Source organism: Tripterygium wilfordii, chromosome 20, assembly GCF_013401445.1.
Source record: "Tripterygium wilfordii isolate XIE 37 chromosome 20, ASM1340144v1, whole genome shotgun sequence".
Taxonomy (NCBI): domain Eukaryota; kingdom Viridiplantae; phylum Streptophyta; class Magnoliopsida; order Celastrales; family Celastraceae; genus Tripterygium; species Tripterygium wilfordii.
The window spans coordinates 9898214-9912147 of record NC_052251.1 but is presented as its reverse complement, the minus strand read 5'-3'; the positions used below and the strand labels follow the sequence as shown (position 1 = coordinate 9912147).

General features: G+C 37.1%; 2 protein-coding genes across 7 annotated transcripts; one reads left to right on the top strand and one right to left on the bottom strand.

The window, feature by feature from the left end:
* Positions 1-500: 500 nt before the first annotated feature.
* Positions 501-6127, bottom strand: LOC119986479 (single-stranded DNA-binding protein, mitochondrial-like). Of its 6 annotated transcripts, none has more exons than XM_038831045.1 (7): positions 5894-6127; positions 3952-5187; positions 3451-3767; positions 2743-3011; positions 2421-2578; positions 1132-1232; positions 501-851 (listed from the first exon to the last, which is right to left on the bottom strand). In XM_038831045.1, the coding sequence occupies exons 3-7, from the start codon at positions 3572-3574 to the stop codon at positions 829-831; spliced, it is 675 nt and encodes a 224-aa protein (XP_038686973.1). In that variant the 5' UTR covers positions 3575-3767; positions 3952-5187; positions 5894-6127; the 3' UTR covers positions 501-828. The 6 variants fall into 6 exon arrangements, with proteins under 6 accessions (XP_038686973.1, XP_038686971.1, XP_038686968.1 ...); XM_038831043.1 differs by having other exon boundaries at positions 2328-2578; positions 5894-6125; XM_038831040.1 differs by lacking the exon at positions 1132-1232 and having other exon boundaries at positions 503-851; positions 2328-2578; positions 3952-4148; positions 4964-5187.
* Positions 6128-7543: 1416 nt separating this feature from the next.
* On the top strand, positions 7544-8347 carry LOC119986970 (leucine-rich repeat extensin-like protein 3). Its single transcript, XM_038831655.1, has 2 exons — positions 7544-8146; positions 8255-8347. The coding sequence occupies exons 1-2, from the start codon at positions 7544-7546 to the stop codon at positions 8345-8347; spliced, it is 696 nt and encodes a 231-aa protein (XP_038687583.1).
* The last annotated feature ends 5587 nt before the right edge of the window (positions 8348-13934 follow it).

The window sequence follows — 13934 nt, the reverse complement described above, 5'->3', positions numbered from 1 at the left end:
CAGGTTCGTGCCATCAACTCTCGACCCACGAAACTCAAGAAATCCTAAGAAATTATGTCCTACCAATTGAAATGCCTAACCTAACCTAACCGAAAATAGGTCTCTTAATCTCTCCCAAGTTCGTGCCATTGGCTCTCAACCCAAAAACCCCCAAGAAATTACGTCCCACCAATTCAAATGCCTAACCTGAGATCGTTCACCCACTTCAAATGACAAAAGCAAAACTCTATTCACTAAATCACAATCTAATTAATGTCACAATCTTCATTTCATTGGTGATTAACTTCTTTAATTGGCAGCTCATCGGAGCATTGGACTATTATGGAGTTTGGGGCTCATGAACTCCTTTCGCAGAAAAAGAACAAGAGCCAAAACAACTTAGGATCGGTAGTGCTAGCTAGGTATCCTCACAGTTTTTTTTAGTGAGGAGTTTTGTACCTCGTTGGGTCAAAATACAAAGCACTCCCAAACGGACCCGATCGCTGAAGTTAGGCTGGAGAGAAAGAAGGAAAAACCACATTAAGGCATTTCACAAAAACACTGTTGCACACACAGGTCAAAGATACTGCCAGTGAGCAACTAAAGATCCCCACTGGTCATTGGTCTGGCACCCTGGCTAATGTAAATTTCGTTCCCCAGCATTTCCTGCTTCCATAACATCAAATGCAGAAATAAAATGCAGACTCAGAAAGATTCAAAATAATTACAAATTTGAGAATAAGTCAGTTATTTTTGAATGCCAAGTAAGTTCCTCCTTCCATCTGATCTTAGTAATCGCCAATGCCCTTAAATTCTGATGGACTTGATTGATGGTCATCCTCAGCTCCCCTAGCATATACATATAAGACGACCTGCATAAATTTAAGACTAACATGTCTAAAGATGGCAGTGACCATAATCAAAATAGGCATATACATAATTCTATATTAGCACGCCTTCATCGACAGTATGGCCCGGCCTTCTACAAGAGTAGACTCCTCTCTCTCTCTATATCTCTCTCTCTCACACACACACGTTTTTTTTTTTTCAGATAAGCAAATAGACAGAGAGAGACTAAATATGACCATGGGAAATCAAGTAGAATTTCTAATTTGCAAAATTAATTAATGGATTGAAGCTTGTGGAATGTACCATTTCCACGTATTGCAGTCTCTCTTATCTGTCGAACAAGACCAGTAATTGGACTGCCCAAGATTCTGGTCTCCAGGTTTCCCTCCAAATATATAATTGTACTACAATGAACCAAAATTGAAGACATTAAGAGATTTCACAAATGCAGATGATCACAAAAATGAAAGTTACAGGCGATGGAGAGTCAAGTACACCAATCCCTTCCAGATTATAATAACCAAAATTGATCCACGAATTACCAGTGAAAAATTATATTTTTACGGCAACAGGAGAATCATTGAGGTATGCCACAACAAGAAGGTTGGACATACAAGGAGGAAAACAGAACAACCAAGAAGAAACTATGCTACAGAACAACCAACAAGAAGGTTGGACAAACAACTCAAGCTGTAAAAACAAAGTAAATCAGAACAGACACTTTTTGTTTTTAACACTTCTAATTATGCTACAAATAATTTACAACGACAAAGAGAAATAAATATACCAATAACTAAGCAAAATTGGATGAATATTGAAAAAGTTTCATGGTAACAAAGGATAAATTTTTCACATTGAGTATCCTCTCATTGAACATTCGATATGAGAAAATAGCAAAACACATATACAAGCAATCTGAAGTAATCTTGAATACCACAACAATCACTAGCCTCCCTCATATCTAGCACAAAATCTTAACCAGACATGAAACACTCTTGGCCATTTGCTATATACTATCAAGTCCAAGATTTATACTTCACAAATCAAGATCCCCTAAAAATGTAAAAGGATTCGGCTACACAAAGACTAGGAATACTGATTATAAGAATATTCCATTCAAAAAAATTAAACTAAGATAATATTAAAAAGAAAATAACAAGTGGTCGAAGACTCCACAAGTTTGATTTTGAATGCTTAAACCCCCAAATCAGTTACAATGTCGAGCCATGAGCTTTGATCCATCCTTCCTTCCAAACCAAACTGACATGTAAAGTTGAATTGTTCAAGTATTCAGTCATAAATTATACTCTTCGCACTATAAAACTCTAAAAAAAACACCATTATACGTAGATTAAAAAGCAAGAAATTATTTTCACTTAATCTGCTTCAACGCTCATAATTGACCCAAGCCTTATATATATACTGGGTTTACATGTATGATAAATTTTCATGAAGTGTACCGCTAAAAACAGAAAAATGCTCTTAGAGTAAAACCTCACCCAGGTCGAGCATGCTTCATGGCAATATCCCCCAGCTGGGCTGAATATACTGAAACATTATGCCACTGAACAGCAAATGGATTTGCAGAGTACCTGGGCTCCTCATTCTCCGATGGCATGCGATTCTTGTGAATTCTACCAGTTCCAATTGTGTGAATTCCACCAGTTCCAACTGTAAACTCTGTGATCTGCCACCCATTCCGCAGCCTCTTCTTAATCGGACTCTGCCCCACTTGCCCCACAATTATCGCCTAAAACCACACGCACAACAAACTGATCAACCAAAGACTATCAATTTCATCAATAATAACAATTTCCGAGCGAAATTAATGACGAAGACTAACATAAGGGTCATTATATATTCAATAACCACGAAAACTCCAAAAAATGTTAACAATGGAGGGAGTAAATGCACTTTGTAAACACCCGCACTGAGGCCGTTCTCGAGTGGTCGAATCTCCCGTTTCCTTCCCGATCCCTCAGGTGATGATGCAGACGATGACTGTGGTGGCTGTTCGGAAGCGTCAGGAACTGAGTCGTTGTCCAAGTCCAAGTCCGAATAGTCACGGTCGGAGTACTCGTGAGACGAGAGGCTGGTGGAGAAAGGCACAGAAATCTGGGAAATTTTAGGGCTTGTGGAGAAAAGAGAGCGACATAGTCTTCTTGAGAGGCTTCCAACCGAACCTGCCATTGTTCTGAAAAATGAGTGCTTTCGTTCTCTGTAGTGGCCGACTAAAAAGTGTTACTAAAAAATGAATTTTTTTCACTATGAACACTTTTTAAAAAATTAAATACATAAATAAATAACATATATTTGTTTTATGTTACTAAAATCAATAATGTTAGATAATTCATACAAATTGAAAAGAGAGCAAAAACAATTTAGGATCGATATTACTAGTTATATCAACTTTATATATTCCAACTCATCCCATCGTAACGTGACAAATTAACTCATCACTACATGACAAGTTAACTCAACATGTGACATGACAAACAACCTTGAAATATTATTAACTTCCCCCACACACGCTCACATCATTATTCGGATTTTTTTTTTTTTGCAAAGTTGAGATAAATATCATTTTGGATTTAGGATGCCTGAGGATAAGGAAACTCATACCATCGCGGTGAAGAGTCGTAGTTGAACCATGCAGATCACACATCCTATTTTTTGGAGAAGAATGTATGTCTTGCGTCTGGCACTGAAAGTACATATCTTTCCCATGGGTTTCAAAAGGATACATGCTAAGATAATTAAATCATCTATAGGAAAATCCAATTTCAGACATTGATGGAAAATCGTGGGGACTTGTCGACACCCCGCTCAAATCAATCAATGGAATTGACTGAACTTCAGCCAGTTCCATGGGTTGGCTTTACTTTTTTTGCAGATGGAGAAGCGAAAAGCCGTCTAACTGAAGTAATGGGATCATCGAACTGTCACGAAACATCAAGCATATAGAAAAGCAGCTTCAGATGATAATATGATGGAAATTGTTTGTACGGCTTTGAATTCTTAAATCCACCATGTTGCCAACCATATCATGGAATGACCATTGTTGAAGTTACAGTTAGAGCACTACAATTCCAACAAAACGGTAAAAGTAGGGTTGCAAGGTACCTGAATTAAGGAGTGGGATGAGGAAGTAGTTGGTGAAGAATGAGAATTGTCTTTCCAAAACTGTACAGCAGATAGTGTTTGTTGCCAACCAGGAGCTGCATTGCCAGTAGATGCAATCCAGGGGCAAAAATGTCTGTGCTGCCTGATTGGATCAAACTCCATCGACTGATCTGAGGCGAGTTGCTTTGGATTCTTTCCTGGAGATGGGGGCAATGGAGTATGCTAATGAAAATCTATACAACGATACCATTGCAAAGCTTCCATGCCCATTCACATTCTTTCCTTCCAGCAACATTTGATCATTATTTTCCTTTGTAATAGTAGCACCATTCTCAGGATTGTTGTGGTCCAAGCAAAGGGATCCATCAATGGGTGTATAACTACTACACGGTCCCTCATCACCTCCTTGGTCATGAATCTTTTTAACTGTTAATTCAAACATTTTCGCTGGGAAGAACCCTTTAAAATCTAGCTGCTCATTTATGATTAGGTAATAAACATTAGAGAAACTATTCAAACATCTCTTATAGCATTTCAAACATCTCTTATTGCATACACCAAACAAAAACTGTTCTCTTCACAGCATAGGAAGGTATAGGTCCATCCTCATTAAAATGGCTGTCACTAAAATTAGTAATTTTCTCACCAAGGCTTCAGTTGAATTGATGTCAAGAAAACCAAATTATACCCAGTTTGGTGACAGCACTATTATCTGTAAAGGCCAACGTGGAAGGTGGTACTTTCACCTCCTAATGATAGCTGACCTAGGTTCCATGCAAAGATGCCATAACATTTCTCACGAACTTATTTTATGCTTTTCTTGAGCAAAATTGAAACATTGCAGAAGGGCATTAACTTGAGACGCTTTATAACATGTTAGCACCGGAAAGGAAAACCATAAGTGTATAATATGACCCGGATGGTAATACATTATGCAAAATGATAAGTCAATATTGTATGCCAGAGTAACAATAACACAGTTAGCCAAAATACTAATATTAACTCATCGAACCTTTGGCTTTGCAAACCACGTCATAGACTTAAATGTGGGTGGCCAATCTCCTCATAAGGTCCCCCTGGTCCCATGGTCTGCATAGTGGAGCTTCTGACTGTCTGGTGGGAACAGAATGCTGCGATCTCTCAACCATATCCGCTCTCGTCTTTGGATCAACTGATGCCAATGCAGTCGATGTATTTGGGCACTTTTTGCCTCTTGAAGCTTGTGCTCCAGATACACTATGATTCAGATGTTATTATAATCAAACTGAACAATCTGGAGCTGAATTAAACAAATAATAATACAATATATTTTTCAAATAATGCATGCATTAAATGGCAACAATGGTGGCCACCCCTTTAAAAACGAAACACATGTCAAAGTTGCCGTTGCCAAAAGCCAACGACTATGGGCTCTAGGCCAATTGTCAAGTAAACCTCCAGATTGAGTTTCCACATTTTCAACGGTTCTTCTATTTATCTCCAACCAAGCAATTACAGCTAATTGAATAATATCAATTGCATTTCTTTTTTACCTAATGATATGTTGACAGGACTAAACTTTCAGCTCTCATTAAAAGAATCAGTGCCGTAGACAATCCGATGAGCTTAAGAGCACCTCCTCAAACCCTAAAAACTAATAATGAACCTACTTTTTAGCTACTCAATTCAATTTGTGGCAGAAAACTTGAAAAGCAAAGCACTTAGTGTTGCGATTTCAGTTTATCTCACAAATTAACGAAACTATATAAACAGCAAATCGATATACATATTCAATCAATTCCGTCCCGAGAACAGTGCACATTATCGAGAATAATTAAATTACTTTAAAAGGTTGAGGTGGAACAATAAAACATCCTGAAACCGATTATTATTGAACAAAGAAAATGCTTTGAATCCGAACAGAGACGGAAGAGAGGATACAAGGAGAAAGAGAGAGGAAAACCTGGAGGAGGAGGTCTGGGTGGTTTTAGGGGCGTGATGAAATAGCTTGTCCATGATCGAGTGGAATCGCTTCTCAGAATCCTGCGCCATTCGTCGTCCGAGATTACGAAAGAAACGCTTTCGATTGTTCCAAAGGAGACGAAAAGCAAAATATGAGCTGAAGGAGCAGCTGCGATCGATGGAAAACAAAACCAGAGGCTCTCAGAGTGATGAACTGATGATCTCCATCTCCAAAGCATGGGTGTGAAATGTGAATGCATCCCGTCTAGGGCCGGGCTTTTCCAGGGGTTAAGGGCCATATGTGAGCTCAGGCCCGGCCCGTTCTGGATTTTGGGCCTATTTGTTGAACTGAGAATCTCATGACCGTCCAATGGGCTTGTTTACCAGCCTCAAGCTTACCAAAAACTCAGTTCACATCCATTTCTAACACATGCATGCACCCTCAGCTGTAATAATTGTACACACAAGATTGCCATCTTTAAATCAAATTAAGTATTATATGGGGTCGAAGTCTGTGTCGGGAGAACGAGTCCGAAATCCATAAAGGAAGGAAATAACATCGAAATTGTTGGGCATGGGAGATAACTTGCAACCTCCTACGTTTACAAAGAGTTACCTACAATCAACTCTTTCATTCTAAACAAAACTCGTTCAATGTTAGGGATCACAAGAAATATATGGGATCCCCGTCATCCCAATAATTTATCTTATAGAGGCCCATAAAATCTGATAATTGAATCAGAGAGTGATATAGAAATGTAGAAAAGATCCCACCACTTCTGTTTCCTCAAAAATCAGTCTTGAGAATAATATGGCGAAACCCAGGAGTAGGAGTTGTACGTTGCGTCATTAACAGCTGTTTGGATGGTTGAAAGTCTCCCATTACGACTAGGCACGTTCATGTAAACAGCAAATCATATCAGAATAAAATCTTCATCCATCATGTGCTATTCCGGTTAAGTAGCTTCCACGCATACTAATTTCTCCAGTTATGATAGTCATCATCTCGGTAACTGGTATACCAGTTATCCCAGTTGTTGAGTTGTATATATAGGACTTTATGTGCATAATACGAGACATGTGGAGCTCACAAATTCACTTGAATTTTGTGCGTTCAACTCAACAGCTGAGATACCAAAATGTTGAGATCTTTATCATTGTCGCTCAAAAATTCTCGAGATATGATAAGCATCATAGCAGCTGTTATATATGTCAGTTATCGTCAGCTCCTAAGTTGTGCGCACAAGATTTTATGTGTATTATATGGGACATGTGGAGTTCATGAATTTACTTGAATCGGGTGTGTCCAACTTAGAAGTTGGGATAACTGGGATACTAAAGTGCTTAGATCTTTTATCATTTTCGAAAATTCTATAGCTGTCTTTGAGTATTTTTTTTCCAATTCTCTATCTTTGATCTTTGAGTTTGATATAGATATAAGAAAACAAGCCAACTTGTGTGTGGGTGTATATATGTATATATTATAGCTCACGTTCTTCTTCTTCGAAAGTGTGAAAAAAGAAAAACCAAGTAGTGCTCAATCTCCATCTATAAAACCCTATCAAAACTTGGTCATTTACATAACTCACATACACAATCAACCACCATACAAGAATTGAGGCCAAGTGTGTGTGAGAGAGATCTTTGAGAAATGGCTTCAAAGGCTGTAGCCTCAACTTCTCTTTTCCTCTTCCTTAACCTAATTGTTTTCTTCACTTTTGTCAACTCCACTTGCCCTCCACCACCACACTACAGCAGCCCACCACCACCACCACTCCACTACAGCAGCCCACCACCACCACCACATTACAGCAGCCCACCACCACCACCACCACACTATAGCAGCCCACCACCACCACCACACTACAGCAGCCCACCACCACCACCACCACACTACAGCAGCCCACCACCACCACCACCACACTACAGCAGCCCACCACCACCACACTACAGCAGCCCACCACCACCACACTACAGCAGCCCACCACCACCACATTACAGCAGCCCACCACCACCACACTACAGCAGCCCACCACCAGCAGTGGCCACATGCCCAAAAGATACCCTAAAGTTGGGTGTATGTGCTAATGTTTTGAAAGGGTTGCTTGGGATTGTGATTGGAAAACCACCAGTTGAACCATGTTGCAGCCTCATTGGAGATTTAGTTGATCTTGAAGCTGCTCTTTGCCTTTGCACAGCCATTAAACTTGATCTGGGTATAATCAACCTGAACGTCCCCATTGATTTGAGCTTGGTACTCAATGACTGTGGAAAGCAGCTTCCCTCTGGCTTCCAATGCCCATAAACAACCACTCTCCATTATCGATCTTGTCCAATTTTTCGTTAGGAGTGTGTGTTGCAGGTTTCTAACCAGCTACCATTAACATTCCAGCTGAATAATTTCTTTGTTGTTTCTTTGTATTTGTTTTGCAATATTGTAACTAGAGAAGGCTAGCTCCTCACCTTCTCTAATTATTATCCTTTGTATTATTTGCTCCAATATGGGCATTTGAGATGCAGTTATAATAAAATGAGATGTTCCAAAGAAGAAGAATATATTACTTGTAGCGCATGCAACATGTATAGGAATGGGTGAACTTGTTGACGCCAACCATAATAACCATAATTCAGAAGCTCTCACTAGGAGCAAATACTTTTTTGGCGCCGTTTATCATATTGTCAAGTGGGAAACTTATATGCACGCGAGTTTGACAACTCAAATTTACACTCATATCGTATCCCCAAAGTAATATTTAAATTATAAATACGGTATTTTCTCCCTCAGAAAAGAGTCTTTTATTAAATATTGGAGATATAGTTCTCTTCAAATTAATTAAGATAACACATTGAAATTCATTTATTTCATATATGTGTTTGTGTGGAAAAGAAAATAAGAGAATTTTATGGTGACACTAATGAACTCTCAATACATAAATCATGAGAGAATTATGTAAATCATAAATGTCTAACATGTGAAAAATATTCTATTAAGTAAAAATTATTAAGTTGAAGAGAATCCTCTCAAGTTTTTTAATGGTTTTAAGTACTTGTAATGCTACACGTTCTATTTTTTACAATTTTATTTTACTTTTTTTTAATACAATGTTATTTTAATAAGAAAAACATGTGCCTAGGATTACAATAGTAAAAGGCACTTCCTTGTGCAATGATAATAATAATAAAAGTATATGTAAAAGACACCAAGAGGATTAGAATTAAAAATTACATCTAAGAAAACTAAATCGAATATGATTTGTTGTTTGTATTGAAGGATTTGATGTTGTTATTATGCACACAAAAAAGCTGATGTCTGTATTTTATACACTTTAAATGATAAATTATCATGAACATTTGTCATATAATTTGGGCGTAAAGTGATTATTACACAATTAAAAGTACAAATGTCATTTTTTTTAATCACTTTATATTTATTTCTATATTTTTAGGCCCAAAAACATATAACTCATATTTCAGGTCAGGCTTTATTCCATAAACAATCTTAGTTTTGTTTGACTTTGTATTCTGTTATATATATAAGTCGTAAAGTGCATAGTAACATTACTATTCATGAATAGTAATACATAAAAGTCGCAGAATGTATAGTAATATTTACTATTCATGAACAGTAATATATGTAAAGTCGCATGATGAATAGTAATTATATTATTTCTTCGTCGTTTTTTTTCTTCTATAAATAGAGACGGAAAACATTGATGAAAGACATCACAAAAACCAGAGAAGAAATTAGAGAGGAAAGAGGAGAAGAAATCAAGGAGGAAGAGGAGAAAGAAATCAAGGAGTGAGTTCTTGAGTTTTATTTTCTCTTTTACAGCAATTTGCTCACATATTCTTTCTAGAATTTTGTGAGATCAATTGTTGGTGATGTAAACCTAGTATGAGGAACTAATCCTCTTACTAGGGTGATGATGGATCCACTCTATTGTATCTAAATAAATTTGGTTTGATTATTAGTTTATCTATGCTATGTCAAGTGTTAATTAGCTATTCTTTATTGATAATTAAATCTTGATGCTTAGCTACCATCTAGGTTCGATTACCATGATGCAAATTGAGACAAATGCCCATGTCCAATTTGAGACAAGCTTCTTGCAATTAATACCGGAGTTACCTAGACATAAATGCCATATGCTAGGATCTTTGTGATCGCTACATAAGTTACCATAAATCCTAATGCATTCTTGATTGTCCTAGCCAATCCAAATGCCCATGGATGGTTGCAATTGAGAATAGACGTGGTAAGTCAGATGCCCATGACTATTACATAAATTAGGGGACTTGATCTTTGACATGCATGAATGAAATGATAATTGTCGGCTAAATAATTTAAATACAATAGAGTTGGTGAAATCGGATCCCTAGTGTTTGTTTATTTGTATTAATCCTTGTTTATTTTGTTTCCATTGAAAATTACAAGAGTTTGAATTGCAGATATTTAATATTCAGTCCCTGTGGGTACGACACTCGTATTTGCCACTTCTATACTACAATTGATTCGTGCACTTGCTAGTATAATTTGGGTTTATAATCGCTATACTTTTAGCGGGTACTAAACCCCACATCAAGTTTTTGGCGCCGTTGCCGGGGACTGATTTAATATATTGTTATCTAACTCTTGTATATATGTATATATGTATATATTAATATTAGTATACTACACCTCCTTAATGGAAGGTTTTTCATTTTTCATTTCATTTTATTTATTTATTTATTTTTATTTTTTTTGTGGATGGCTTTACCGCCCCATCTAACTATATATTATTGGCTGGTTCTACTGCTACCGCCTATATCTGTTTATAATAACTGTCACAAACATTTACTAACTTACTAACATTTATTCATTTATTCATTTATTTATTTATATAGTATTATTTATATTTGTGGTTGGCTTTACACTGCCCCACCTGTACATATATACTTATATGGTCGGCTAAGCCGCCTACTATAACTTTTTATTTCTGTTAATACTTATGGTTGGCCTTTATGCCCCATTTTACTGTCTTTTATATTAATTTTTTTTATTTTATTTTGTGTATATTAACTCTTTTAATTTTGTTGAAAAAAAAAAAAACTACAAGTTCACCTTGCATAAAAAGTAAAAATAAAAAAAAATTTTAAAAAAAAAAATTTCATTTTGGCCTTTCCACCATCATTCTCTAATGGTTGACTCGACAATCTGCCCAGTTGATATTCCTCATGGTGAAATTAAACGAATTTTGGAGAAGACTGTGAATATCAAAAGAACTGACTGGAGTATAAAATTGAATGATGCTCTTTGGGCATATCGCACTGCATACAAAACTCCAATTGGCATGTCTCCATATCGTTTGATTTTTAGCAAGGGTAGCCATCTTCTTATGGAGCTCGAGCATAAAGCATTCTGGGTAATAAAAAAGTTGAATTTTCATTACAATGCAGCTGGTGAGAACACTTTGTCTTGCCCAGACATTACTCTCCAAGATCCAGGTAATTGAGTGTTGGGAACACTCCGTCTTGCCCAGACGATAAATACAGCGCTTATGGGAGGCAACCCATATTTCTTTTTCATCTATTTTTTTTCTTTCTTTATTTTATTTTATTTTATTTTATTTTTTATATATTATCTGATTTAAAAAAAAAAAAAAAAACAAAAGAGAAAAAAAAAGTCATCCTCGAGTGTGATAATGAGCCGCAAAGCGTGACAGTAAAGTGAGTACTGATGTGACAAGCACCACGAATTTCTTTCTTTATTGTCTCGATCAGTTTTCATCTTCATCTCACTCATTTTCTGGCAAGAGTGTGTTTTCTCTTTAACAGAGATCAGAAGCCATGCCGAGGCGACCACGCACCATCGTATCACAATTGCAGTCCAGGCTTGCGTTGTTCAATACAGCTGAAATAATTCCGGAGTGTCAAATTGACAAAACGATACAACGAGAAGCCATCAACAGATGGGCGATGAACTACTTGAGGGAGCATTCTTTGTTGTTTCTCGTAGATCCAGATCCAGAAAATAACTTACTGGTGTATCCTCAGATCATTCGCTCTTTCTATCACACTCTCATCGAGTTACCACGAAGCGAGCGGACTAGGGATCAACTGGTTTATCAGGTTATCATTGCTGGTGTGAAAGTTCAATTCACAACAGCAGATCTGTGTTGCTGCTTAGGGTATCCACCAACAGATGATGAGCCCACTGGATCTCGACAACCAATCTATGCATCAAAGCAAAAAATGATTGATGATATGTGCGGTGGAAAGATGAATAAACACAATAACGCTGCACGCCGCGCCTACTTGCCATCAAAGATGTGGTTGTTGGATGATGCTATTAGGAAAAATCTTTGTCCTATAGGCCATGAGCAAGAACGACGGGGAAAATTCCTCTCTGTTTTATACTATATGTATAAAGGGTGTTGGTTTGATATTGGAAAGATCTATCTGGCCATGATCTGCAAAGCCAAATATGTTGTTGAGAATAAGCCAAAAAAGGTGGGGAAGTTATTTTTCCCACGGCTTATCACAAGGTTGCTTTTGTTCAAAAGCATTCGACCTCCTCGGCCTCAAGCATCTTTGGGTTATCAGGTCACCATGCTGGAAAAATGGACATGGCGTCAGAGCATCAGCCATTTGAAAACAACTTCTGCTAGACAGAAGCAGACCAAAGAAGCTCCCTCAACATCACCACCTGGAGATTCCTCATCAGGAGTTGCAGTGTCTCCACAATCAGATCACATAAGTGCAGCAATAGCCCGGCTAGAGATGGGGCTACAAACACTAGAGGATGGACAACACAGACTGGAGCACATGATGGCCGCACTCATGGATATGATACGAAAGTGAAAACATAGCCATCCAGCGGTCAGAATTGTTTTTGTGTCAGGTTGTATTTTTCTGAACCATAGCTTTGCATATGTACCTTTCAAATTTTCTTTTTTTTTTTTTTATTTTTTTTTATTTTTTTTTTATTTTTATTTTTATTTTCTATTTTATTTTTCTTTTCCCATTGAGGACAATGTCAGATTTTAAGAGGGGGAGGAATTGGTTTGATATTTAAAAAAAAAAAAAAAAAAAAAAAATGGTAGCTAGAGGAGGCAAGTGCTGTGCTACCTTAGGTGCAAGCTTGAAACACTTGTAGTTGATCTCTTAGAGGGATGCCAACTCAACCAGCTAAGTAATTAGTAGTTTGTCCAGGAAACAACCACCGATAAGGTATTTGGGAGTCCTAAGCATGGACTGGACGAAATGTCCATAATTGTAAAGCCCCAAAGTGGAGATACAAAGGACTGTTGACCTTGGCTTGGGTTTTATTGAGCCGACCAGAAACTCTTAGAGAATGACAACCTATTGTAAGGCCTTGTTAGCCTTTTGCCCTTGCTACGGGGTACATCTCTTTAGTTAGGTTGATAGTAACCTAGCATCCAGTCTCAAGGATCCTGGTGTTGAGACAAATTCCGTTTGTTTACGGTGCTTTGGGAATATTGAGTCTTAGAACCGTTTGTTTGTTAAATATCTATTCTGTTTAATGATTGCTAAAAAAAATAAATAAATAATTGTGATTTGGAAGTCATGTTCTTATCATATTTCTAAATTGGTCTGAATATCTCTGAAGTGTGGATAACAATTTGAGTTGAATACCCATAATCACTTGTGGATTTTTTTTTTCTGACTTTAGTTTTGTCTCACCTATTCTATTTAATAATTGGATCAATTGCACAGAATTACATATTTGTGAGGTATGATATTTAAGATTAATTATGAATACTGTGATTTTCTTGAGTTGAATTAGAATTCTTTGAATATTAATATCTTGGGATACATGTATATATTCATATTTATATTAAAAAGAAAAAAAAAAAAAAAAAAAAAAGAGAGTACATTATGAATAAATGGGAGTGTTTGTAAGTTTTTCTGCTGAGTAACCGGGCCTCTTGCCTCAGTAAGCAGTGAGTGTTCGCGTAAAAAGGTAGAAAAATCAAGACATCAACCCATGTGACAAGCGAAGTTTTGTAGCCTTTTTGACTCGAGTTATTAAACCCGTTGGG

Bases quoted from the DNA above. Each gene is read 5' to 3' on its own strand.
- LOC119986970 (XM_038831655.1), top strand. From the start codon at position 7,544: ATGGCTTCAAAGGCTGTAGCCTCAACTTCTCTTTTCCTCTTCCTTAAC. The intron at 8,147-8,254 runs GTACTCAATGAC...TGTGTGTTGCAG, and splicing joins TCCCCATTGATTTGAGCTTG to GTTTCTAACCAGCTACCATT.
- LOC119986479 (XM_038831041.1), bottom strand. From the start codon at position 3,574: ATGTATCCTTTTGAAACCCATGGGAAAGATATGTACTTTCAGTGCCAG. The intron at 3,012-3,450 runs GTATGAGTTTCC...GAACAATGGCAG, and splicing joins TACGACTCTTCACCGCGATG to GTTCGGTTGGAAGCCTCTCA. The intron at 852-2,327 runs GTGAGGTTTTAC...AAATTTATGCAG, and splicing joins ATGAAGCATGCTCGACCTGG to GTCGTCTTATATGTATATGC.